This window comes from Tasmannia lanceolata, unplaced genomic scaffold (genome assembly GCF_043159265.1).
Source record: "Tasmannia lanceolata isolate RefF3 unplaced genomic scaffold, GAP_Taslan_0.1 ptg000044l, whole genome shotgun sequence".
Lineage (NCBI taxonomy): Eukaryota > Viridiplantae > Streptophyta > Magnoliopsida > Canellales > Winteraceae > Tasmannia > Tasmannia lanceolata.
The window spans coordinates 23,549,705-23,576,179 of record NW_027518721.1 but is presented as its reverse complement, the minus strand read 5'-3'; the positions used below and the strand labels follow the sequence as shown (position 1 = coordinate 23,576,179).

Below are 26,475 nucleotides of genomic sequence, written 5' to 3'. Positions count from 1 at the left end.
TTTGAATTTTAAACTCAAGTAGTTAGGTAGTTATTCACATGTTTTCATGTGTTTCATGGAGAACCACTTGTAATCTTCCTCAAGTAGTTAGGTAGTTATTCACGGTAGTGTGGGTGTAAGTCCCCTGAATAAAAGTTCGTCCCCACAAAGAAAGGCATCTTCCCATCATAAGCTTCCCTTTCTTTGTCTTAAGACTTGAATGATGTTAGCTGTCTATCAACCCACTTAAGCAAAGTTAGTGAAATATTGTTAGATGATACATAGAGATATCGGCATTGTATTTAACAAAGCATTTTAATTTTTAGCTATCATCACAAGACAACGAGAAATCACCTAGCTTTTATTATGACTTATGAGTAATGACCCACAATCAAGGTTTAAAATTTTGGTTTCGGTACCGGTTTCGGACCTTGAAATTTCGAATTTTCGGTCGAAATCTGGTACAAAAATCGAAACAAATATTGTATTCATTATTAAATTTCGGTGAAATATTAAATTAATTAAAAAAAAAAAAACAGATTTTTTGGGTCAAATTTCGGAAAGGCCGAAATAAATGACAATTTCGGTTTTGGGTGGTTTCGGCGTCGGTCTCCACCGACATGCCCTCAATGGCCGCTAATCTTTATGTAGGCAATGGTCCACATTCGATGAGAAGAGATACATTTAAGTGGATGTTAAGATAGGCAATGGTCCACATATGATATTTTCCATTTGTTTTCTTCAAATCAAGAGTTTCTCCGGAATTCATTTGCGAAGCTCCAGGTTCGTCCCACCAGTAAAACAGAGAAATTTACCGATAGCAGGACTAGTCAGCTACGGTCTTGGCTGCCACCAAAGAAAGCTTCAGGTTAGTGAGTTAGTTTGCGAGTTGGTTTGCTGAATGGGGAATAATCTTTCTTTACTCGTTTACTCAATCTCTGTGTTGTACGCAGGGTGCGTTTGTTTCAATAATGGTACTACTACTACCACTGGATATGGTTCTCCCGTTGGCACCCTAACATCAACCAGGTTCGTAGTCTAAATCCCCGCGTGAATTTTCTTTTGAATTTTCTAATTTATAGCAGAAAATCTTAAAATTGCTTTTGCTTTAATGTGTTTTTCTATTTCACCGTTTTTATTTCACCAGGGTCATTGATCGTCATCAGCTGAGCTATCCAATTCCACCGTGTCCGTGTGTTAAACCAAGGTCTTACTCTAAACAGATATTAGGCTGATGCCTGTGAGAATTGTGCATCATGCACTACTGTCATTTGTTTTTGTTTTTTTTTCTTTTTCATTTTGGTCTTTGAGCAGTAGTCATTTGTTGCTCTGCCTATATGCTTGTTCATCAGCGAGCCAATCTCTGCATACTATTTTGTAACAGAATTCTTATTTTATAAATGTGAGGATGTTTTATTCATTGGAATGTGTTACCATATTTGCTTTTATTAGGTATTTTTTGGTGGTCTGTTGAAAGTTGAAACAAAAAAAAAAAATAGTCTCGGTTATAGAGATCTTATAGATACTGAATGATGTTTCCACTCCCTTTTTAATCCATTCTGCCCCTCTTAACCTATTTTTTTCACAAGATCTAAAATTTTGATTTACCCTTTTATTCTAGTTGGTTCTTTTTCGTTTACAAACTGAGATTATAAGGAGAGTTTGAAAAAGAATACACGCATATTCAATGAATAGACCTCTCTCTGTCTCAGGTTCTGATCTTCTCGGAAGTAAGTAAATAGAGTTTACTAAAGGGTATATTTGGCTTGGGGATAGCTTTCAGGTTTAACCGTATGGCTGTTAAAGTAAGCAGGGTTTGAGCTTTTAACTTGCCAGGGTTTGAGGATTTTGCCCTTTTTATTCCTACGCCTGCATGTCCTTGGTCCACAAACTCCTCAGTCCCCCATACATCAATTCGTGTTTAACATATTTGTTTAAATTACAAATAATAGACTACCAAAGAGATATTTAGGCGGCCTAAGGAAAAAAAAATTTGGAATCAAAACATTGGAAGAATAGTAGTATTAGTTGATCTGAACCATCCATCTATAGCCTCTCCCAAGAAAACTAGTGAGAAAAATTATTCAAGAACATCTAAAAGAGAACTGTTCTTATTATATATAGATCTCACTTATTAAGTAGAATGTCATTAATATGAAGATAAACTAGGTTAATGGTATGTAGCAGCGTTTGGCGCTCCAAACCCACAACACACTCGAACCCTATCTTGCCTAAGCCTCTCTATATTGGCTTTAATAGTATCAGCAGCTTCTCCTCCCTTGTTTGCAGCCAAGTCCTCCTTCAAGTTGGCAATTTTCCTGTCTATGCTTTTTAACTGTACAAAACACACACACAGAAATCAATATATGAGAGAGAGTATTTTTTTTTTTGAAATGGCAATATTGAATAAGAAAAAACGGGAGCCCGAGATGAGCCACCCCAAGAATACAAAGAGAAAACAAAAGAAAGAGAGAAAAATACAGGAAAGCACAAAAAACCTCAAGGAGGAAGATAATCAAACCACTCAAGCAATTCAGCAGAAACCCCCGTCCGAGCAAGCAAATCCGCCTTCTCATTAGCCGACCTTCTGACATGATTAAAAACAATAGATGATCCCATGATTAAATCCTCTATTTCATCAAATACGGCCAGGAATCTCCAAGGAGGAGCCACCCTCACGTCTCCACAATCATCACGGCAAACACCTCCCATCCCGGCCGGACCCAGATTACCAAAACTTGCACCATCAAAATTCACTTTAAACATATCATGAGGAGGGGGCTCCCATCTTTGCACTATTTGAGGACTCCTCTCCCTACTAACACAAACCTCCCTCCACTCTTCCCAAAGGTCAAAAGCCGAAACAAACCGGAACAAAGGTAAACATCTTACCCAGGAGATGACCAACGTGATAATTTTCAAATAGAGCCAATGAGGAGATTTAGCCGTACCATCAAAGACTCTAGAGTTTCTCTCTTTCCATATGATCCACCAAGTGGCAAGTAAACAAGAGTTCCACAAGGTTCTACCTTTCTCCCTCCAAGGAACGAAACTCCAATGATGAAGCAACATTGAAATATATTTTGGGAATATCCAAGAAATCCCAAACCTCATGAAAATGAATCGCCAAATGAGACTGGTGAAAGAACAATGCATGAACAGATGGTCCACAGACTCCCCATCCTCTAGGCATAAGGGACAATGATCAATAAGCCACATTCCACGGTCTCTCAGGAAGTTGATCGTTTGAATCTGCTCACGACAAACAGCCCATCCAAAGAAGCAAACTCTAGGTGGACAGTGGAATCGCCAAACCTTTGCCAAATATGCAGGGTCAGTGAAGGGCATTAGGCTTTTGTAGAATGATTTGACGGAGAAAATCCCTGAAGGTTCCTCTGTCCATAATCTTTTATCCTCCCCATTTCTCTTAATGTAGCAACTCTTAAGAAGAACATGAAGATTAGAAGCTGGTTCAAGCTCCCAATCGAAGAGGTTTCTCCTAAATCCCGGATCCCACTCAATGACACCATTGATCCATTTAAAGCAATCACCAACAAAGGCCTGCTTATTAGATGCAACCCTATACAGTCTTGGGAATAGAGACATTAAAGACCCCTCCGCACACCACACATCACTCCAAAACTTAATCCTATCACCCCTATACACTCTATACTTGACTTTCAAATTAAAGGAGAGGGACATTTTTAAAATGTCTCTCCACACCGTCAGACCTTTCTTTTTAAACAGATCTTTTGATGCCCAGCTCCCCGAATCTCGGCCATACTTACTACTAATAACCATTACCCACCACCGAGAATGCTCATCACCAAATCTCCATAACCACTTGCCCAATAACGCATGATTAAACTCCCTCACTCTCCTAATACCCAAACCACCAAACTTGATAGGCACACAAACATCCTTCCATTTGACCAGGGCAATGCCTTTCTTGTCCTTATTCCCACCCCACAAGAATCTCCTTTGAATCTGTTCAATACGCAAAGCAACGGACACCGGGCATTTGAACAAAGACATGAAATAAACCGGGATGTTGGCCAATACTGCCTTAACCAACACTAGCCGACCTCCTCGAGAAACCAAATTCCTTTTCCATGTATCCAACCTTCTATCAATTCTCTCAACAATGGGTTCCCAAAAATCCTTATTCGGTCTCCCAACCCCCAATGGAAGACCCAAATAAGTGGAGGGAAGATAATCCAACTCACACCTAAGGATCTTGGCCAAGATCAAAGCCTCATCCGACGGAATATTAAGGGTAAACAACCTAGATTTGTGAAAATTAGATTTCTGACCAGATATAAGTTCATAACATCTCAAGATCGCTTTTAAATTTCGCACTTGGAAGATCTCCGGAGTACAAAATAGGAGAGTATCATCAGCAAATTGGAGATGAGTAACCTCCACATTGTCATCACCAACTATGAATCCTTTGAATAATCCCATACCACTACCCTTAGCAAGCAGCCTACTGAGGGTTTCAACTACAATAACGAATAAGAAAGGGGATAGAGGATCCCCCTGCCTGAGCCCACGAGAGGACTTAAAAAAGCCTTTCGGAGATCCATTGATTAAAATTGAAAACCACGCGGAGGATACACAGACTTTCATCCAACTACGCCATCTACAACCAAATCACATTCGATCTAGAAGAAGATCTAAGCATACCCAATCAACCCTATCATAAGCTTTCTCCATATCCAATTTACACAATATGCCTCTCTTTCGAAGTCTACGATATGAATCAATGGCCTCATTCGCAATTAAAGAACAATCCAAAATCTGTCTTTTTTCAACAAAAGCACATTGGCAATCCGATATAATCACCGGAAGAACCGCCTTCAAGCGCTCCGCTAAGACTTTAGCCAAAATTTTGTAGAGACAACCCACAAGACTTATAGGGCGATACTCCGTTAACCTAGAAGCTCCCTCCACCTTGGGTATAAGAGTGATGAACGTAGCCCCGGCTCCTTTATCCAGTTCCATACCCTAATGAAACTCATAAAAGAAACCCATTATATCACTTTTAACATACTCCCAGCATGATTGGAAAAAAGCAAGGCAAAACCCATCAGGTCCGGGAGCCTTATCTCTGCTCATAGAAAATACTCCTTGCTCGATCTCCTCCTCCTCAAACGGCTTTTCCAAATTCATCATTTGTGAAAAGCTCAATTGGTTGAACTCCAAATTCTCCGGAAGAGGTCTAGAATTTCCTTCAGATGAATACAATGATTGATAGAAATTCAAGATAGCTCTTGAGATTTCTTCTTTGCCCGATACATTCACTTCATCAACCATCAATGATTCGATCCGATTACTCCTCCTCCTCACACTAGCCATAGCGTGAAAGTAAGCCGTGTTCTTATCTCCCTCTTCCAACCATTTAACCCTAGACTTTTGTCTCCATGAGATCTCCTCATGGAGAAGAATACATTTATGCTCCTCTCTAATTCTACCTAACTCCTCCCTAGAATTCATATTACCCAACCCCTCTTCCTCCAGAGAACCTAATTCTTTGATTCTATTCTCCAAACAATATTTCCTGCAAGAATCTGCGCTTTTTTTCTCCTTTGCCCACTCCTTCAACATTTTCTTAACAAATCTCAGCTTCCTCCCAATAATCACATCAGAGGGACCCTCAAAGTTACAGGAAGCCCACCATTCTCCCAACCTTTCTTCCATCTTAGGGACTTGTAACCACGCAATCTCAAATCGAAATGGAGGGGGTCCCCATGATTCCAGTCACGGATCCAACAGGATAGGGCAATGATCAGACACAGAGTGAGCAATAGATATTTGATGTACATCCGGGACCAAACTCATCCACTCAGGGCAAATAAGAAAGCGATCTATCCTACTCAAGCTGTCCCCTCTACTCCAAGTGAAACGAGCACCAATCAATGGGAGGTCGATTAAGATGTGCTCGGATATGAAATCAGTGAAAGAAATCATATTGCTATTGGATCTCCTGCATCCGACTCTTTCACATACAAATCTGATTTCATTAAAGTCACCTCCGAGTATATGAGAGAGAGAGTATTAAACTATAAAAGATTAAATAAGGCCTTCTCCAACCGCTTTGGAGTAATTGGTTGTTTCATATGGTATGAGAGCAAATAGCAAGGGTTCAATGGCCAACCCAAAAGAGGGGTCACATGTGCCACATGTAGGGCCACCCCTAAAACGAGGGGCAACATGTGAGGCAGAGTTAAAGTAAAAAATTAAATAACACCACATGTGCCACACGTAGGCCAACCCTAAAAAGAGAGGCCACAAGTGAAGGGTAGTGTTAAAGAATAAAGAGGAAGTCTAAACTGAAGGCGCCCTTTCATAAATAAGGTGAAAGGGTGCCCCAAGTGGTTAAAAGTGCATTTGATGCCTTTGACTTTTACACCTTTGGTGCTATTATAAATGCGCATCGGTGCTATTATAAACCAATGGGGGTGCCCTTCCACCTTGTTCATGCAAGGGTGCCATTCAGTTTAGACTAGATTTAATAACGCCTTCTCTAACAGCTTAAGCTTTTGAAGTAATTGGTTGTTTCACAGAGAGAGAGCTCACCTTTCTATAAGGCCATCTTTTCAGGAAAAATCGCCTGCATATTTTCTTAAGGACTGTGGGGCACAAGTTCAACCTCTTAGCGGCCAGTGTTATGGGGAGGTGGAAATAAGGAACGAAATCGTTCAACTTTAGTTTCATTGTTCTTTCCCTCTGTATCACAGGAATAAAAACCAACACCACCAAACAAACAAATAAATTAGTAGAAAAATATTTCGGAATAAAAACCAACACCACCAAACAAACAAATAAATCAATAGATAAATATTTTGTGGCAAAACTCTTATATACAAAAACTCGAAATTATTCTCAGATAAAGAACTGACCTGGACTGCTATGCTGCTCTTCTTGTGTGTTCTCCTCAACGACTTGTTTTCCTTTTCTATTCCTCTCCTCGTCAGCCGCAGCACTCCTAATGACCCAAAAAGACTAAGTCAGTATTTTCAATTGGGAATGATATCTGCGCCAAGGTGTTTCGATAAACAAGCGCTCCACTTGTTTGTCGTGTAGTATTAAAGGGATTTCAGAGGATATTACGGTTCTCAAAAAGCTCTTTAAACCGTTTAAATGCTACACGACGAACAAGTGGAGCGCATGTTTATTGAAACACTTGGCGCAGATATCATTTCCCTTTTCAATTTCTAGATTGTTTACTTTGACTTCCATTAGCATGTTTGGCTCAATTGTTGGCTCAATTGTAAAAGAGGAGTTGAGGAGGATGTAGAATGTAGCATGGAGAGAGCAGGAGAAATCAAAAAAGGGTGAAAAAAATTACCCTACTTCAAACTAGGTTTTTTTTTCCTGTATTTCAGGGGCTCTCCATGCTCCCCTCACTCCCACCCATTAGTTAGCAAAACTCCATTTTAAATGCAGTTTTTTTTTTTTTTCTTTAGAAAAACACGTTTTGTAATAGTAAAAAAAAAAAAAAAAAAACCCTCCAAGTTTCCAATTTTACCCTGCTATATTTTGTACATATTTTTAAACATATTAAACGGATTTTCTTGTGTTTTGTTTTTATTTGACCTTTTTTACTACATTTTTTCCCGTATCATGTTTTGCTAACAAAATTTTAAACATATTAAACGCATTTTGTTGTGTTTTTTTGTTTATTTAACCTTTCTTACTAAATTTTTTTCCCGTGTCACGTTTTGCTAATACGATCCCCACCCTCTCAAATCATCACTCCCTCTCCACCCATCTCTCACAACTGGCCCCACTAATATTCCATGGAGTTTTTTTTTTTATCGTTGTCAAACATGCCCTAAATTAACAAAAAAAAAAAACTGTGTAAACAAAAGAATAGACCGACCTACTTGATTCCCCGTGCTCCCGCTGGACGCTTTGTTGTTGCTGCGGCTGTTGCTGTTGTTGTTGAGACTCAATTTGGAGGAGATTGGTGTTTGAATAGGCAATGTTCATGGGGCTGCACAGTGTTTTGTAGAAGTCTGAAATTGTGTCATGCACTAGAGTTAATCCTTCTCGCTTGCGGGTCTCACCATATTCTACCAAGAACTGTTTCACCTCTTCCATACTATACGGCATGAAACTGGCCGTGACCCAGAAGATAATAAGGAAAAGGATGAAAAAAAGAAAGCATAATTAGAATCTTCATCTAAAGAGAAATAAAAACCTGCAATGTATGAGATATGTGCTTTGCTTTGTGCAGTCCCCTTAGTGGGAAGAAATTTCAATCTAAATTCATGGGACATAATCACACATTGTATACAGGATAAAATTTGCAATATAATGGGTGTAAACATACATCTGTAACCGGTAGTAACTTTATATATACTTTGCTAAGTGATATATAGGCCCCTTTTAATCACTTGGGACACCCCCAACAACAGTGTGTCAATGACTGCAGAGGGGCTGATGTACTTCACGTCAGAAGCATTCAATGGGGCTGATTGCCACAGTACATTGCTGCTGGGTGTCCCAATTAATTAAAAGGGGCGGATATATCACTTTTTAGTGCTGCTAGATTAGGATGTGTGTTTAATTAATTTCCACTACAATGTCTTTTTCACTAGTTTTGAATTTCATCATATTTTTCAAAAGAATTTGCATTTGATTCAAAAAAAAATGTGAGAAATTTTGAATTATGTGGAAGTTTTTAGTTTAAAAAGGGCATAAAGATATGGTATCTTTTCAATTATTCATAGAATTTATTTACTATAGTATATAATAGATATATGTAAATACATCTCTAGATATATATTTGAGAAGCATATTTAGTTTTCTGATGTAAATAATAATCTTACAATATATGTAATGGCCAACATGTTATTGTCTTAAGGAGGCTTGCCTAGGTATGAGACTAGGTGGGACCCAGCCAGGTATGGGGACAAGTTTAAAGGGCCTTACCTTGACGCGGTCCATCAGCTTCGGGGCTTTCGGTATGTTGGTTAGTTATATTTGGTATCAGAGCAGCCACTATTATCGTATACTTCGGAAAGGGCCAAAGTGAAAGCCGCCACAGAGTGGGCCATCAAAGATGTTATGTGGAAGCGTGATGGAATGTAACGGTCCTAAGTGGGGGCTTGCCTAGGTACGAGACTATCTCCGTGCTACTTCACGTCACGACCTTCTATCTAGTTTCAGAGTTTAAACCCACTTATATTACTTGCCACCTATATGTGTAAATGGTATAAATAGGGTAGCAAAGTTCAGCTTCAGTAATATGGGTGGAGGCATCTCCTGAGAATAATGGAGATTAGTACTACAAGGGTTTCCCAAAATTTATAATCAAAGCCAGATCTAGTCACTGAGAACATATCTATGGAATTTAGGTTTATATACAGTCTAAACTTTTTCAAATTTTAGGTTACAATTTTCTGTACTAGAATCAGTCAAGGTTTTGCATTATAAAGATAGAACTACAATTATTGTATGAAAAAATTGAAACCCTTACTCGATATGATGATGCTCTACATTTTCAGGAACTCCATTGTTGCCAGGATATTTCGTCTCAATTTTTCCATGATAGAGAATGCCAAGTGCTCCGTGTATCTCAAGCTTTACTCTATGCGTGTCTATATAGAGGGGAAAAAAGAAAAGATAAATAACAATAACAATCCATTCAAAATAAATTAATAATAACAATTTTTTTATGAATAAAAAAAAATGTCCAATAAAAGAACATGCAACGAAAACTCGTAATTAAAACTTTGAGAAAATGAAACTAATTATATTAGAAGAGAAAGAACTCTAGAAAATGTGTTTTGATCTCCCTATATTGAATGTGCACTAAAATAATTAAAATCCCTCATTCGACAAAAGTAAAAAATAAAAAATCTTAAAAATAGGATCATTTTTAATTTAATAGCTTTGATGAGTTAAATAATATAAAGGAACCTTCCAAATAGGATAATAGTTGATTTCTTTTCAAAAAAAATGCAGTATTTCCTTTCAAGTTAAATGTATAAATGCTCCCTTTAATTAATGAACTTCAACTTAGAGCAATCCAACATAAGTACTAGATTTTATATGATGCATGGCGTAAAGTTCAGTTCTTTTCGAAAAAGTTATTCATTTGTTGGGCCTCAACGTACATAGGCTCTATCCCATAAATCATCTCCACAGGATGACTCTAACCCTCCAAATATGTAGAGGGAATGCATGCTATAGAAACCTCTATTATAGATCGGATGGTTAGGATCATCCTACGGAAATGATTTATGGGGTAGGACCTATATACTATTTGGCCCACCAAATGAACGATTTGGATCATCATATGAAGTGGGCCTCAATGAACTTATGAAAAAAAAATACTGAACTTCGCACGCAAACAACATATAAAATCTCTCATCAGTCATAAGTACATACCATTAGCATGTATTACGACTCTAAGTACTTCGCAATAAGCACACTCGAACTGGTCTGGCGCAGTCACCATTAACGACGAGTCGTTAATCTCATTATCCACGTCCGAAGTTATCGGATTCACTTGTCCCGCAGCGATAACTGATCCATCATGCAAACCAATTGTAGGCTCCTCTTCAGTAGGATAATTAATCCAACCCATTTTAGCCTTCTCATGAGTAGTATAATTAACGTCACCCATTGTTAGTTGTTCTTGAGGAGAATAATTAACCCCACCCATTTGTCCTTGTTCTTGAGATGGATAATTAACCCCACCCATTAATGTTCCTTGTTCTTGAGGAGGATAATTAACACCACCCATTATTCCTTGTTCTTGAGGAGGATAATTAACCCCACCCATTATTCCTTGTTCTTGAGGAGGATAATTAAAACCACCCATTGTTCCTTGTTCTTGAGGAGGATAATTAACACCATCCGTTGGTGTTCGTTGTTGTTGAGGAGGATAATTAGCACCAGTACGAGCACTTTCTTCTTCATCAATCATAACTTTGACAACAAAATCCCAAAGTTGATCAATCCATTCCTCAGAGTCACTACTTTCGTTCGGTGGGTTCGAAGCCAAAGGGGGTGGATTCAAAGGCGGCAAAGGGAGAGGAGGAGGTTCTGTAGAAGATGAAGGACCCCCTTGAAGAAACAAGGAATTATCCACTACAGAGTCTTCCCAAAGCCCAAGGACGCTGTCCGAATACGGGCTTTTAGTGGGGTCCGGATAAGAAGAATCGGATCCATCATCAGCCATGGCGAGGCCCAGAAGGCAGGCCCTTGTTTTCCAAGGGCTTGCCTATGGGAAGAGAGAAAGAGAGTCTGAAAATACTGAGAGAGAGAAAGAGTTATAAAGGAAGATGTGGGTTTTGAATACGTGAATGTAGCGGGAATAGGAGTTAGTTAGAGGTTTGGCAGTTATTTACCGTTGCGTCACGACGGTTGGTTTTTTAAAAGTTGCTTCGGTGTCAACGTTCTCCTCCCGAGTCCCGACATTGCGAACCGGTACGGCCTTCCTGGTTCATCAGAACCCGGTTCGGCTACAAGGCATGTGTAGTTCGGTGTCATTTTGCTCACGTTGTGATTTACTGAAGAGCCCTTGTTTTAGTGAGGAATTACTGGTTTAGGAACGAAACCAATGAGGAATTGAACGAGTTTTATGGGACTTTATTCCGGAAAAAAATTACAATTACATTGCGAGGAATTGCTCTTCCGAGAATGAGTACGGGTGCAACTTGGGTCGCACTCAACTCGATTTTGACTTGGGTTGGGTTGGGAAAAGCTAACCCGTTTTAATTTCGAGTTGGGTTAGGGTTGAGGCCTTGGCAACCCGACCTGACCCGAACCGAACCCTCTAATTTTATCTTGATTTTCTATGGGTAATTCTATTTTTCTGTTTGGCGCAAGGTGAACCCTACTCAACTCGACCTGATTTCAGGTTAGATGGGTTTGGTTAGGGTTAGAGTTGGGAGATTTAGAAGCGGGTTGGGTTAGGGTTCACTGTCCTCAACCCGAGGCTCGGGCTGTGTTTGGTTATGGTTGAGGGAATGCTATCTCAGGTTGGGTTAGGGTTGGCCTCAACCTGACTAGCGTTGGACCCCAAAGAATGGGAAAGAAGGTCAAAGTAGATAGGATATGGCAGGCTTTTATTAACTGAATGCGATCCTACACTTCTATCATCCATGGTAGGGCCGACAGAAGGTTCAGATCAACTGATCAAAAAGCTGCATGTATAATAGGTAAGTCTATAATATATATCAATGAGAAAGTAGGAAGGATTTAGTTTTTTTGTTGCCAATGGCGGACAACAATAAAACACCTTATTAGTTATTGCATACATGCCAAAGCTCAGTATTTCCTAATTACAATGAGCAATGATCTAGAGGAAAGCCAATGAAACCCTGCACGCGTAAGAGGAAGGATTTAGTACTTTGGGCATATGTCAAGGACTACTTGAACATAAAGTTAATTCATTGATACAAAATTAATGAAACATTGTTGAATTTTTTATGGATTTAAACTTTAAAATCCTGAAACAATTAAAAAATTCTCATGTTTTCTAAATTAAAAGCAAAATTGATGAATAATTCATCTAATTTTTATATTTTATGCATAAATCTCACAAGAAATTTAAAGTTCTTGAGAAAGATATTGTGGTCAAATGGTTTGATATAGCTAGAACACTCTATTTGCAAATAAAGCAAATAGAAGACTCTTTGTCATCTTCTTTCCATTTTTTACCACCATATGAGCAAAGCAAGTACTAGTAGATACTGAAATGATAGAAAAGGTGCTAGCTCTTGCACCCTCCCCTTGATGGCTAGATTTTAAGGGTGAGTTCTACGCAGGTCTTGACAAGTGGTATCAGAGTTGGGATGTTGTAACTGGGGTTGCAACTCGAGTCGGGTCAACCCGAAAAAAGTCAGGTCAAGTTCAGTTCAAGTCGGGTTTGGGTTCGGGTTGAGTTTTCCCTACCCGAGTTGTGTTTGGGTCGGGTTCGGGTCATGTTCAGGTTGGGGGGTTCCTTTGGTCGGGTTGGGTTGAATCTCGTCGAGTTGGAAATCAGGTTGGGTCAGGTCGGGTTGGCCTCAACCTGAGTTGCACCCCTAGTGGTAACCACGGTGTACCCCTGAGGATGGAGAAAATCCATCAGGGAAGATCTCGGTAACCCATGTGTACCTTCGAGCGCGGTGAAATTCCCTCGGAGAAGATTCGGAGTTCCCACGTTGCCTCTAAGTGGAGAGGCGAGATTATCCATGTTGCTTCCGCTTGCAGGGGGAGGTTGCTGGGGGTTCCACACAAAAGCAAAGATCCAACAAGGGAAAAGTGAATAGATGTGGATGGGCTTATAACAACTTGGGCATCCTCCCATTAACTACTAGCTTTTTAAGGGCTGGGTGAGTTCTACCCGGGTCTTGACAAGTGGTATCCACAATCCTCTCCTTTGGAATCTCAAAATTTCTCTTGAATTATTTATTTTCAAAAATCATTCCTCATTTTTTGTAATATATCAACCATGTGTGACGTATCTGTTAGAATGTATTGGATCAGATCTAGAAACATCTGACCATTAGATTATTCTAGTGATAGATTAGGTGGTTATTTAGTTATGTATTTTGAATTTTAAACTCTAGTAGTTAGGTAGTTATTCACATGTTTTCATGTGTTTCATGGAGAACCACTTGTAATCTTCCTCTGTAAATGTAGTGCAATAGCACCCCATATTGTATTGGGTTTTCTCCCCATTTCTCATGATCTTTTATGATCTTTTATGGTATCAAAACCTTCGATCTAGCCTAAGAAGTGAAATTTCATTTTCCGGCAAACGGCCGGTCTAGCCGATCTAGCCGTCCGCCAGGCTAAGTATCCTTAGATCTCTAGATTTTTTTTCTCATCCGTACTACTCATCGTCATTATCCTTGTTCTTGCCTTGTCCCACCACCGCGACAAAACGCCAAGCGCTCTGTTCACCAAAGCCGTTCCTCTTATTTAGCTTTTTTTTTCCCCTAATATCTGACAGTAGTTTGTTGACTTCTGCATTCCTGTGTTCTCGTCAAAGCCCAAGTGTCCATGGTATCTCATGCTTTATAGCGTTGTTCATTGCCCATTTTACTTTTACTAGAATCACACTTATCTTGTCTTTTCCAAGGTTTAAAATTTCAGTTTCGGTACCCTGAAATTTCGAAATTTCGACCAAAATTTTGAAATTTCAGTCAAAATCTGGTACAAACCCAAAACCAATATTTGTTCAATATTAAATTTCGGTCGAAATTTCGGTGAAATATTAAATTAATATTTAAAAAACAGATTTTTTGGGTCAAATTTCGGAAAAACCGAAATTTTGACTCGGCCGAAATAAATGACTGTTTCGGTGTTTATCGATTTCGGTGTCAGTCTCCACCGAAATCCGAAATTTCAGATTTTGGTCGAAATTTAAAACCATGGTTTTTTCCAATATACATGCCTCTTTATATATTGATAATGACAACCCTTTATTTCAACTTCTTAGTTTTATTTTCTGGACCCATTTTAAAAAGAAAAAGAGAAAAAGAAATAAAACTTCATTTCTGTTGCAACCATCCACCTTCTATCTTTATTGAAACATCCTCTGGATTTGATAGTACTCCATTTCTAATTTTCAATATTTTTGTTATGTTTGCCGAAACTTTCAAGTTACTAATTGTTGCCCTTCTTTCCAACTTAAATACCTTCTTCTTCCTCTGCTTTTCAAATTCATTTTTTGTCCTATTTCGGTTGAGGTACCTAATTTTAGGTGTGTGCCCGAAATAGTTTTTCTCTTCTCAGTTGAGGTGCCTCGGTCTCGAGGTGCGTGCCTGAGAGATTAATTCAAGATTCCAAGTGGATCGGTACTCAAAACCGACCATCAAAGCCCATAGAGACCGACATTTGCCTATTAAGGTCAGGTCCATAGTGACGGATTTCCATGAGGATCGGTATCCGTAGCCGACCCATGAAGACTCGCCCATGGAATCTCGAGTTCCATCTAGCCCATTGAGGCTTTTCTTTCATCATCTTGCAAGTGAAATTCTCTTTAGCAAATGGCGTCAGTCAACATTAGCAGACATTCGGGGCAACATTCATCAGTCAATATCATTAGAAGACATTCATTATTGGCAATGTGCATCGATCGGTGGATTTAATTACAATTTTGGGGGATATTTTATTGTAATCAAACGTATGCTGATTTCCAATCCACATACGTTTGAGGGGGCATGTTAGAATGTATTCGATCAAATCTAGAAAGATCTGACCGTTAGATTATTCTAGTGATAGATTAGGTGGTTTTTTAGTTATGTATTTTGAATTTTAAACTCAAGTAGTTTAGGTAGTTATTCACATGTTTTCATGTGTCTTCCCCATATTGTATTGGGTTTTCTCCGCATTTTTCATGATCTTTTAGTATCCATGTCTCCTAGGTCTAATGGGATAAGGCTCTAAAGAAATCCCTATTGCACACGTTTCTGTTTTGAGTATTGAGCCTGGTTGCATGACAGTTACGATACATTTTGTGTTAAATGTTGAATTTGAGTATTCCTTTTTATTTACTGTTTGTTAATAGTGTAGGTTGTTAATGGTAGCCATTGGATTAGATCTAGGGCTTAGGTGTAGTTTTAGTTAGAAGAGGAATGGGAAACTACAAGTTTTATAAATACCTATGTGCAAGGGATGTTTGCACGCCTATAACTATTTGTTTTCTGAAATAAAATTTTCCAGACTTCTCCAAGAGATGAGTGCTGGTGTTATCTCATTTCACTGATTCTTGGGACCTTAGATGGGGTACATAATTTTAAACCATAGTTTACTCAGAAAAAACCATCAAAACATCTACAGATGTTAGTTTAATTAATGTGTTAATTAAATTATTACACTCCTAACAGTCCATCAGGTGGGCCCTACTGTGGACGGATGAAAACCTCGAATAGATTGCAAACCCTTCGATACACTTGAGTTGTGTCCCTTGAGTGATGAGCACAACAGTTTTCGTTTCTAACCCTTTGTTTGAATGCCATGATTCAGATGTTTTGAATCATTTCAAACGAAATGATATTTCATCATTTCCCATCCACAAAAGTTAAAATGCGGGGTTTTTTTTCAGAAAACCCACGATTCCTAAACCCGGCCCTACCCATGACAAATCTTGGGTCGGTTCGAGTTTTTTCACGTTGAGGCAATTTTTTAAGGAAGATTCTTGTTTGGCAAGGCAACTCAACTCATAGAAGCAGAAATTGCACTCACATTACACTTGAATCAAACAATGATGTAATTACACTCACATCACACTTGAATCAAACAATACTGTAATTAAACAATGCTGTAATTACAATCAAACAATGCTGAATCAAACACTTGAATCAACTCAACTCATAGAAGCAGAAATTACACTCACATACAGTAACCGTGGGTGCGTGGGTTTTCACTTTTAACTTTTAACTAACAATAGATAAAAATGTACATACTATAACTTATGTAACTCGGGTCGGGCCCCTTCAAACCCGGCTCGACCCGAGATTCATGCGGGCTTTTGAATGCTCAACCCGGCTCGACCCGAAACCCATGAAACCTGAACCCAACCCAGGCTATTTTCGGGTCGGGTCGATGCGGGTCGGGTAAAACCCGGCTCGAGTTGCAGCCCTACTTTCTTTCCTATCTTCTTACTTCTATCAGCTATTGAGATTAGAATACACGTGAGAAACAAGACTTCAACGACATAGTTTGTACGTTAATCCTTTGAAAGCAGAAGTACCCTCACTACATGCGATGAAATAGGAGATGTTCTACATGATCTGATTCCTAGTGGGCGAAAAAGTGGGGCCACTTGATGATCCAAACCGTTCAAAATTTGGGTCCCACTTTACACGACATGGTGCAAAAATGTTACACATGAGACTATCCTAACCGTCTGATTTGTGACCTCTAAATAGACCGTTAGAAATGAAATCAGGCTATGTCCCATTGATAATGGATTAGACAGAAGAAACATCCATGACATGGCCTATCGATAGTGGTTTCGATTTTTTTGAGACTAATACATCATATTTAAGCAAATATATAATGCGAGATACTTGAGTAGGCTTGCCGATCACGCGGGCTACAGCCCATAGTGCTTGTGTTTGCTTAATCTATAGTATCTTGCATAAAAAGCAAATATCAATGAAGAAAAAGCAATGTGATGGGCTCTTAAACTATAATCTCTCTCACTTGCAAAATCTAAGGATTTTTGCAAATATAGATGGTTAGGGGTGCAAGGTTGAGTTTTTACAGTAAAATCGGGCCGAGTTAGGGTTGATTCCAATTCATTTTTCAGCAAAAGCTCAACTAGACCCGACCAAAGTATAGAAGTCAATCAGGTTGTCAATTTTGTTATGAAACCTTGCAGAACTACAAAGAGTGGAAGTGGCTAGTGCCACTAACTAAAAAACTCTCTAGTGAATTGTAGATTCAGGGAGTATCTTTTACCTTGATTGAGTTCTGGTTCTAGTTTGAATCTTACCCTACCAAATCAATCAAAACTCTTTTGACTTGCTCAGGTTAATAAAAAATTGACTGTGACTCGTCCGAATCGACTCACTTTTACCTTGGTCGAGTTCTCTTTCCTAACTAAATTTAGAGACATTTATTAGTACCTCATCAAATTACTCACAACATATTAACTACTTTTTAGTGATGAATCAGTTTATTTCAAGGCAAAAAACTCTTATTGCAATTTGCTTAAACACTATTAAGAAACCAATTAACTTTTTAACCTCAAGTGGCTTCCATAATAGCCTATCCTTTTGGTCGCATATTCGGCAAGCAAAGTATATCTCCATATAAAGTTTTGAATTAAAAAATGAACGTGAGGTGGTTGTTTAAAAATAAAAACAAAACAATTATAAGATTGTGAATAAAAAAAATCAGTACTAACATAGTTTGATAATGACACTAATCTCTGTAGTTTATACTTCTTTAATCAGCTTTTTACTTCAGAAAGAGAGTAGTGCCACTATCAAAATATGGTAGTGTGGGTGTAAGTCCCCTGAATAAAAGGTACGAAAAAATAAAAAAATTGTTCCTTAAACGAAGAAGTAAAGTTCGTCCCCACAAAGAAAGGCATCTTCCCATCATAAGCTTCCCTTTCTTTGTCTTAAGACTTGAATGATGTTAGCTGTCTATCAACCCACTTAAGCAAAGTTAGTGAAATATCGTTAGATGATACATAGAGATATCGGCATTGTATTTAACATAGCATTTTAATTTCTAGCTATCATCACAAGACAACGAGAAATCACCTAGCTTTTATTATGACTTATGAGTTATGACCCACAATCAAGGTTTAAAATTTCGGTTTCGGTACCGGTTTCGGACCTTGAAATTTTGAATTTTCGGTCGAAATCTGGTACAAAAATCGAAACAAATATTGTATTCATTATTAAATTTCGGTGAAATATTAAATTAATTATAAAAAAAACAGATTTTTTGGGTCAGATTTCAGAAAGGCCAAAATTTCGGAGAATTTCGGCCGAAATAAATGACCATTTCAGTTTAGGGTGGTTTCGGCGTCGGTCTCCACCGAAATCCGAAATTTAAAGCCATGCCCACAATGGCCGCTAATCTTTATGTAGGCAATGGTTCACATTCGATGAGAAGAGATACATTTAAGTGGATGTCAAGATTGGCGAGATTTTTTGTCCGTAATCCAAACCTAAGCCCTTCAAATGAACGGCTCTGATCAAAAGAAGGACCCACTATGCATAATGGGCGTACCTCATTAAATTATAAGAGGTGGCGCATAGAACACAATGCCACCGTTGGATTTAGATACGTGTCACGATTTAGAGGTCCCACACTCTAAAAGAGGGAAATCTCCGTTGGAAAAAGTTGGCCCTACAATGAGTTATAATCAGTAGCAGTTCGTGGGCCCCACCAGCATTCACGCCTCTGTCGCCTTTCATCATCTCTCTTCATAAAACCCATTCATTCCACGGGCGCCTCTTTGAAAGCGAAAACTGAAAATAGTTGGCAATTTCTCTCAGAAGAAAAACTCGACGATTACTCGGGATTAAACTACCGCGAGAGAGTCTTACATTTTTCCCGGGTTCAAAATTCCAAAACTATGCCACAATGAAACTAATTCGCCCATTTTTCTTCCTCGCGCCACCCCCTTGTATTGTAAAAGACTAGTCGTAAACATTGTTTTAAATTTAGACTGAAATATGAAAGGTCAGCACCGAAACCGAAACCGAAACATTATGAAACCGAAATCGTGGAAATGTACCAAATTTTGGTCGAAATTTAGATAAAATACTCATTTTTTATTTCTTTACAGAATTTCGACCGATCGAAATCCGAAAGGTCAACACTGAAACCTAAAACGTTCTGAAACTGAAATTGAGGAATTGTACCAAATTTCGGTCGAAATTTAGATAAAATACTAATTTTTTATTTCTTTATAGAATTCCGGCAGACCGAAATCCGATAGGTCAACACCGAAACCGAAATGTTCTGAAACTGGAATCGAGGAATTGTACCAAATTTCGGTCGAAATTTCGATAAAATACTAATATATTAATTTTTTTACAGAATTTTCGGGGGACAGAAAACCGACATTTCTCGAGCTTCTACCAAAATTTCAGGATTTTGGCCGAAATTTTTCTATTTTGGTGAACACCGAAATTATACCCGAAAACGAAATTTAAAACCGTGGTCATAACTCATAAATACACTAGAGGAGCCTGACCAAGTGAAGAGAAGGGGGCGAATATATAACTATTTCACGAACAAAATACATACATGCAGAAAATTAGATCTGGAGCACAAGATGGGTGATGGTGTGGGCCCAATAATCAAGCTGTCACCAGCCAAACAGCCTTTAGAGTGTCTTCATTAATGTCCACGACCACATCTCTTCCGCAAATAGAGATGCGCAAGGATAACCTTTGTTTTTTTTTTTTTAAAGAGCAATAATGGCAAGCGTGTGTTATAGTAGCTTCACTCCAGGAGAAAATGTAAAAGTTCATGGGCAAAAGCGTCCAAATGACTAAATCCCCACGTGTCAAGATACGCCACATGTTTCTCCTAGGACTATCCGCTCTTCGGAAGACCCGAGTTTTTCGGATCTGAAGGAAACGGTCACATGCAAAATGACCATAATATCCTTGTCTAGAGGTGTGGGGTTCAGTATTGGTATCCGTACATCATAATCCACACACGTTGAACGAACGCAAGGAGGAGATCCCGAGTGTGTATTTTACGCACGCCCACATTCACCTAAGAGGGCCCCACAGTGAATTCGTTTCAATTTGTGTAAGGGTAGACGACCTCCTCAATTGACGGTTCGTACACAGATTGAAGGGTTAGGATGATCCTATGGAGCTGGTTTTTTTGAGCACACCCTATCTATGTCAGGGCCCATCAAATGAATGCTTTGGATCATCCAAACAATGTGAGCCCACTGTGTTTTTAGTAGTGGGCCCAAACCCCATACCTCAATCCAAACACTACCAAAAACACAGTGGGCCCACATTGTTTGGATGATCTAAAGCGTTCATTTGATGAGTGTGCCCAAAAAATCAGCTTCATAGGATCATCCTAACCCTTCAATCTGTGGACGAATCATCAACCGCCTGCTGGTGGAATTGCAAGAACAATTAAAAAAAAAATAGGGTCCACACTATTAGATGATCCAAACCATTCATTTAATAAGTGCAACCTGAACAGCACTGGCCTAAAAATCATTTAAAAGTGTGGGCCCCACTGTAATTTGTTCCCTGAGCTTCAATGCCCTTTAGTCTTTAACTTTGCGGAGCGACCGAAAAAAAGAAAATCGCTCCCGCTGTCATTCATTCCACATCGGCGATTTTCCAGTTTTGAAAAACTCGTCACAACCCTGAGATCTAGCACAAAACGACAAAAACTCCCCAGTGGGAAATACCAGCCGTACGATTAGAAAGTGCAACGATCCCGTAACAGAGAGAGAAAAAAACAATAGCAAGTTGGCCAGTGTAAGAATCCCCACAAGGAGTATTTCTTCTCACTCTTTTCCCCCTTCCTGCCAGTGAAAAATGAGGGGGGTGGCCGTAACAAATTCACGATCTCTGATTCTCTTCTAAACACAGTATCCGAGCTTTATCAGTAGCTTGTTTTTTGTTTTTTCTTTACTTGTACTTGGAAGAAGAGATTTTTAAGGCGAATGAAATCTCTGATCGCGAAATTAATGTCACCATTAAAGAAGCAGAGCACGGGCAGTGATTTTTCTTTGTCCGAGCTTTAAATTAAATCTGAATTGATAAGGAAACGAAAGGTGTGGACAAATTTAAGGTTTGGTTTGTAGCTAGATGTGAAAAATAAGAACTTTTTTAAGTTCTTTAGTAAGCTTGAATTGAATCCGAATTTTTATCTTCTTAACTCTGTTATTTAGATGTTATAGGGGAATCGTTTTCTTCATCTCTTTCAAATCGAGAATTACTGGACGAGGAAGATGCTGACGTGCATCGCTTGTACGAAGCAGATCGGGGGAGGATCGATTCACGATCCGCCGGAAAATGAAGATTCCGGTGGGACTCCCAGCACGAAACAAACCATCAAAGCTCTAACTGCTCAGGTATAATCTTATTATTCTTCTCCAAAACCTAGGGTTAATGAATAGACCTGAGTCTCAAAATTTTGTGCTCGTTCGATAGGTAATTGAAAAACATTTCTAATGATTCCAAAATCAAGTCTTGATGCTTAAAAATTAGGGTACAATTTTAAGAATAAAGAAACTTCGCATTAGTTAGGGTTAGAGATGGATTGTGGTTTTTGTGTCTAAGAGAGGTTAGGGTTTCAGATCAAGGACATGGCATTGAAGGCTTCAGGGGCGTACCGGCAATGTAAGCCGTGTACGGGATCGGCAGGAGAAAAGAAGAACTATGCGGATTCCGACGCGCCTTCGCCGTCGGAGAGATTCCATTACTCGTACCGGAGGGCGGCGAGTGCGAGTTCGACTCCGCGATTGTTTGGGAAAGAGATGGATGAAAGATTAAAGGGGCTTTCAAGTGGGGAGGTGACGCCCCACTCTGTGAGTAGCAGAGCTGAGGCTGCTGTGGTTTTCATGGAGGAAGAAGAGCCCAAGGAATGGGTTGCTCAGATCGAGCCTGGTGTTCTAATTACCTTTGTATCCCTTCCTCAGGGTGGAAATGATCTCAAGAGGATTCGATTCAGGTACTCTCTTCCTACCCTTCCTTCTTCTTTTTTCTTACTGTTTTTCTTTGGCTACTGATATTGACACTACCTTCTTTTGATGATTGCACGAACTCACTCTGTCTTTTCTTTTTAATTGACTTTTGAGAGCTTTTTGGGAATTGTAATTAACCTTTTATAGCTGTTAATTAGTAAAAGACAAGGTGAGTTAGTGTAATTAAAAAACTTGGGAGTCCAAATATCATTGGCCTTTTCTTTTGGTCTTCATTTTTCTGATTTTTCAGATTAAGTACACTCTTTTTTTTCCTTTTTTTGTTATGTTTCTGGACATTTAAAGAGGTTGTTTTGGTAATTTAGACAGTCATGGTGGTAATCTACGTTTTTTTTACATGTAAAATGGGCTTAAAACAAATTTTACCCCCATTTTTTCAGTTTAAAATTGGGGTAAAATTTATTTTATGCCCCATTTTTGGTTATTTGGGTGAGACTTTATTTACCAAACTCTCCTTGTGTCTGGAAGAATTGACAGATTTCTCAAGCCTGTGTTCATGGTACGATTTCGATTGGAGAGTTAATTTTTCAGCCATTGCTCGTTTTCATTTTCGTACCTCTTTCTTCTTCTATAACTGGCAAAAATCTTCTATAATGTCTGTATTACCAAGAGCAAATTCCAGATGACTGAAAAAGTGAAAATCCCCTGTTTCGTAGTCCGTCCATTCCCATGAACGAGAAAGGGGGTTGTTTCACACTAAAGTGGGTGGCCCAGGAAAGAAAAGGGGGTGAATATATTATTTCTCACTTTTTTTTTTTTTTTTTACTTAGTTACAAAGTTACCTTCCTGAAATTCAGTTGTTTTTTCATATTGTTTTGATGTTTTTAGCAGGGGAGGGAATCACATCAGTTTGGACTTTGGACACAAGCGTCCAACAAAGCCAACTCCTATTGCCATCTTTAGAATAATTGAGTGGGTTTTATTCCATTTTCATTTGTTCACTAGGCGGTACTTGTTTCTAGTGAGGTTGTTTTTTCCTATTCTTCTTTCACTGGCTTTGTTTTCTAGTTCTTTTTTTAACCTTTTTTTTTTCTCCCTTTGACTGGTTTTGTTCTGTTTCGCCCACACTACTATTGTCTTTTTGCGGATTAGGAAATTGGCATTATCTCTCATGGTGAAGTGAGGAAAAAGCTAAAAGCCCGACCACAATTGGGAAAAAAACAAACAAATAGTGCTAGTGTATGCCTACTACAGGGGGCATATGCTCAGGCTGATTGGTACCACTCATAAAATATGGAGCCCACCATGGCTTGATATGATTGAATGATTTGAAATGTCCAATATATGAACTTCTATTCATTGTTTGTTGGCTAATTTTACTTCGAGTTTAACCATCTGTTTGAGACCCACTAATTGAAACTGTTATAATCGTCCAATTGTTGTAGTTTTGTTTACTGGTTTGAATCAAATAGCCTTTTGGATCGGTCTTCATTCTATTATCAGAGGAAATTCTGTCAATTTAATAACATAATTAGTGTTTTCACATGATTTATGGTGTGTGTAATTGCAAAGGTATTAGACAACATGGAAAGTGGAGTACGGATTTGAATTTTACTTTCTTTTGCTTTTTTTTAGTCGAGAGATGTTTAACAAATGGCAAGCTCAAAGGTGGTGGGCAGAGAACTACGACAAGGTCATGGAGCTCTACAATGTCCAGAGATTCAACCACCAAGCTGTCCCACTTCCAACCCCACCAAGGTCAGAAGACGAGGTGAGTCCCTCTTCCTCTTGCGAAATTTATACAAAAGTCCTTATCCCCAAAATAATAACCCGATTTTCATAACAACAAGATGAAAATAGCCATTAACTTGATAACTTTCATTTGGAAGAAAGCATCACACAGAACTCCCCTGTGTGGCCTGTTGCAATCTCCACCCTAGTTTCAAAACACTCCTGCCTCATTTTCAACTCAGCCAAGTCCAATCCCTTTTACCTTGGCCACGTTATTGTCCGAGTCCGCATTTTGCCCTACAAAGTTAATTAAAACTCCTTTAACTCTTCTTAATTATGGCAGTGCCAATAGAGAATTATTCGAGCATTTTGATCGCATGGTAGTAAGTCGATTAATATTTTCTTTATCCTCGTTTTAGCCTGCATTCACATTTTAAAACACTGATCTTCACAGTACACATTACCATGTAGAGCTATCGGAATGTTCCATCTTATAGTTTGCAAATGTGCATTGATCCCTACACTAAAAACTAACCATCCAATCAATGGAATTTTGAATGTGGGAGATCACTATACTAAAAAGTAACTAGCCGTCCAATTGATGAAATTATGAATGTTCGGCAGAATTGATCGATCCACAGTTTGTCAAATTTTTTTTGGGGGAGGTATACTAGGATTGAAACTGAAATCAACATGGTCTCAGTGGAATTAGATTTTCTTTTTCTTTGTGCAGAGCTTCAAGATGGAATCAGCCGAGGATAGCCCAGTGACCCCACCACTGAGCAAAGAGCGGCTCCCTCGCAACTTCCAGAGGCCAATTGGAATGGGCTACTCTTCATCTGACTCACTAGAGCACCACCCAATCCACACCCAAGCCCGCCACTACTATGACTCGGGTGGGCTCACCTCGACTCCAAAGTTGTCGAGCATCAGCGGTGCCAAGACAGAGACATCATCCATGGATGCTTCTATAAGGACAAGCTCCTCAAGGGAGGGTGACCGTTCAGGGGAGCTCTCTGTGTCCATTAGTAATGCTAGCGACCAGGAAACTGAGTGGGTTGAGCAAGACGAACCAGGCGTATACATCACCATCCGAGCCTTGCCTGGTGGCACCAGGGAACTCAGGCGTGTCAGATTCAGGTGAGACAATTCCCTCCTCTATTTTCGAAACACAACAAAACCGCCACACCATGTTTCCCTTTCTCGCTCGCCCACCATAGCCTTGTGAAACAACCAATTACCCCCAAAGCTTAAGCTGTTAGAGTTGGTGTTATTTAGTCATGGGATTTGCTAAGGACCATCGCAAAAGGCATTTCGCAGACAGGTTGTCGCATGAGAGGGCCGCCACATAGGCTCAGATTTTGTCTTATTCATTTATTCATCTGTGATGGTCCCTAGCAAAACCCTTTAATCATACATACTTCAGGACTCCCTCACAAGTGGCCTCTCTTTTTTGGTTTTTGTTTTTTAAAAGTTTTTTTTTTTTTTGGGGTGGGGGGGTGTGGTTAGCCCCTTACATGTGGATTTTCTATATCAAAGACTTATATGAGGGGGGCTCTGATACCATGTGAAACAACCAATTACTCCAAAAACTTAAGCAGTTACAATTACTGTTATTTAATCATAGGAGGAATGGCAGACTCACATTTACCACCATCAATGGGGGAGCTTTTTACCCCTTTTTTTTTGCAAGGCCGCCTGTCAGTCTAGCATTCCTCTGATCATATATATACTTCAACGAGCCTTTGGTGATCTAGACTGTTGATCTGATTTGCTACACCGAGATGGTACAGTGATCATACCCCACCTTAGACATGATCCTAGGCGTTGGATCCAAAGGGACTTTTTAGGACTTCTTTCTCTAAAATAGCTGGATTCATCCATTGTGCCATATGGGCAACACGGAGCTGGGTTGTGAGTGTACTCTTAAGTCTTTTTGTACTGTGGGAGTGCAGTAGAAAGGATAAATTTAAATTAGCCTCTCTTTACCATGATTTTTTGTTACTTGAGCTCACTATGTTGAATGTTGGGTTATGCAGTCGAGAAAGGTTCGGAGAGATGCACGCGAGGGTGTGGTGGGAAGAGAACCGTGCCAGAATACACGAGCAGTACTTGTGAGTAGTGATTGACAGAAATAAAAATAAAAATCCAAACACCCAAACAGGAATTGCTTTTCCAAAAGTAAAATTCTATCCACTTTATCTGTTTTTATGTGCGAGTGTTTTCTTGGGTAAGTTTTCCGTGTTCTTAATCTATATACAAAATGGGGCACCAGCCACGACAACATCAACTTCGAAGTTTGGCTATTGTTTCACCTCGGTCGAGGACTTTCTTTATCTTTTCTATCATTGGAAAAAGCTATTGGAACTCGGACACAGGCTCGGAACTCACCCGAGCGGGTGGATTTGGGTGTTCAAAGTCTTTTGTTAATAATAATAAGAAGTTACTGTTATAATATTAAGAATAGAATGAATACAGAAGAGCTTTTGATTTGAGTTTGAATTGAAAGTTTGAAATGCTATTAGACATGTTTCTGCGTCTCTATAAATAATAAGAATCCATGTTAGGCGTGAATTTGGATTCCCGGAATTTACATATCGCTATTTGAATTGCTATCGTCCAATCTCAAAAGTCATTTCGCGGTTGGTCTGGAG

The 26,475-nt window shown here is 39.1% G+C and overlaps 2 protein-coding genes and 1 long non-coding RNA gene across 6 annotated transcripts; 2 read left to right on the top strand and 1 right to left on the bottom strand.

Annotated features, from left to right (window-relative positions):
* Window positions 1-627: 627 nt before the first annotated feature.
* On the top strand, window positions 628-1,378 carry LOC143863299 (uncharacterized). Its single transcript, XR_013240863.1, has 3 exons — window positions 628-847; window positions 933-1,008; window positions 1,127-1,378. It is a non-coding gene; the product is annotated as an uncharacterized LOC143863299 (long non-coding RNA).
* Window positions 1,379-2,059: 681 nt separating this feature from the next.
* LOC143863970 (uncharacterized) lies at window positions 2,060-11,257 on the bottom strand. Of its 2 annotated transcripts, none has more exons than XM_077374781.1 (6): window positions 10,381-11,257; window positions 9,467-9,587; window positions 7,869-8,101; window positions 6,882-6,967; window positions 6,559-6,708; window positions 2,060-2,314 (listed from the first exon to the last, which is right to left on the bottom strand). In XM_077374781.1, exons 1-6 carry the CDS (start codon window positions 11,174-11,176, stop codon window positions 2,150-2,152), a joined length of 1,551 nt encoding a protein of 516 aa, XP_077230896.1. In that variant the 5' UTR covers window positions 11,177-11,257; the 3' UTR covers window positions 2,060-2,149. The 2 variants fall into 2 exon arrangements, 1 of the variants encoding a protein (XP_077230896.1); XR_013241047.1 differs by having other exon boundaries at window positions 2,177-2,314; window positions 7,865-8,101.
* Window positions 11,258-20,928: 9,671 nt separating this feature from the next.
* On the top strand, window positions 20,929-26,323 carry LOC143863862 (protein Brevis radix-like 2). 3 transcript variants are annotated; one of them, XM_077374642.1, is made up of 6 exons: window positions 20,929-21,237; window positions 21,347-21,520; window positions 21,746-22,119; window positions 23,726-23,861; window positions 24,555-24,961; window positions 25,861-26,323. In XM_077374642.1, exons 2-6 carry the CDS (start codon window positions 21,398-21,400, stop codon window positions 25,937-25,939), a joined length of 1,119 nt encoding a protein of 372 aa, XP_077230757.1. In that variant the 5' UTR covers window positions 20,929-21,237; window positions 21,347-21,397; the 3' UTR covers window positions 25,940-26,323. The 3 variants fall into 3 exon arrangements, with proteins under 3 accessions (XP_077230757.1, XP_077230756.1, XP_077230758.1); XM_077374641.1 differs by having other exon boundaries at window positions 21,338-21,520; XM_077374643.1 differs by having other exon boundaries at window positions 21,011-21,034; window positions 21,338-21,520.
* Window positions 26,324-26,475: the final 152 nt, after the last annotated feature.

Coding starts and splice junctions, on each gene's coding strand:
- LOC143863862 (XM_077374642.1), top strand. CDS start 21,398: ATGCTGACGTGCATCGCTTGTACGAAGCAGATCGGGGGAGGATCGATT. Junction 22,120..23,725: donor CTCAAGAGGATTCGATTCAG/GTACTCTCTTCC, acceptor GCTTTTTTTTAG/TCGAGAGATGTTTAACAAAT. Junction 24,962..25,860: donor CTCAGGCGTGTCAGATTCAG/GTGAGACAATTC, acceptor TGGGTTATGCAG/TCGAGAAAGGTTCGGAGAGA.
- LOC143863970 (XM_077374781.1), bottom strand. CDS start 11,176: ATGGCTGATGATGGATCCGATTCTTCTTATCCGGACCCCACTAAAAGC. Junction 8,102..9,466: donor GTAGAGCATCATCATATCGA/GTAAGGGTTTCA, acceptor GGTCACGGCCAG/TTTCATGCCGTATAGTATGG. Junction 6,709..6,881: donor AGAGCAGCATAGCAGTCCAG/GTCAGTTCTTTA, acceptor CCTGTGATACAG/AGGGAAAGAACAATGAAACT.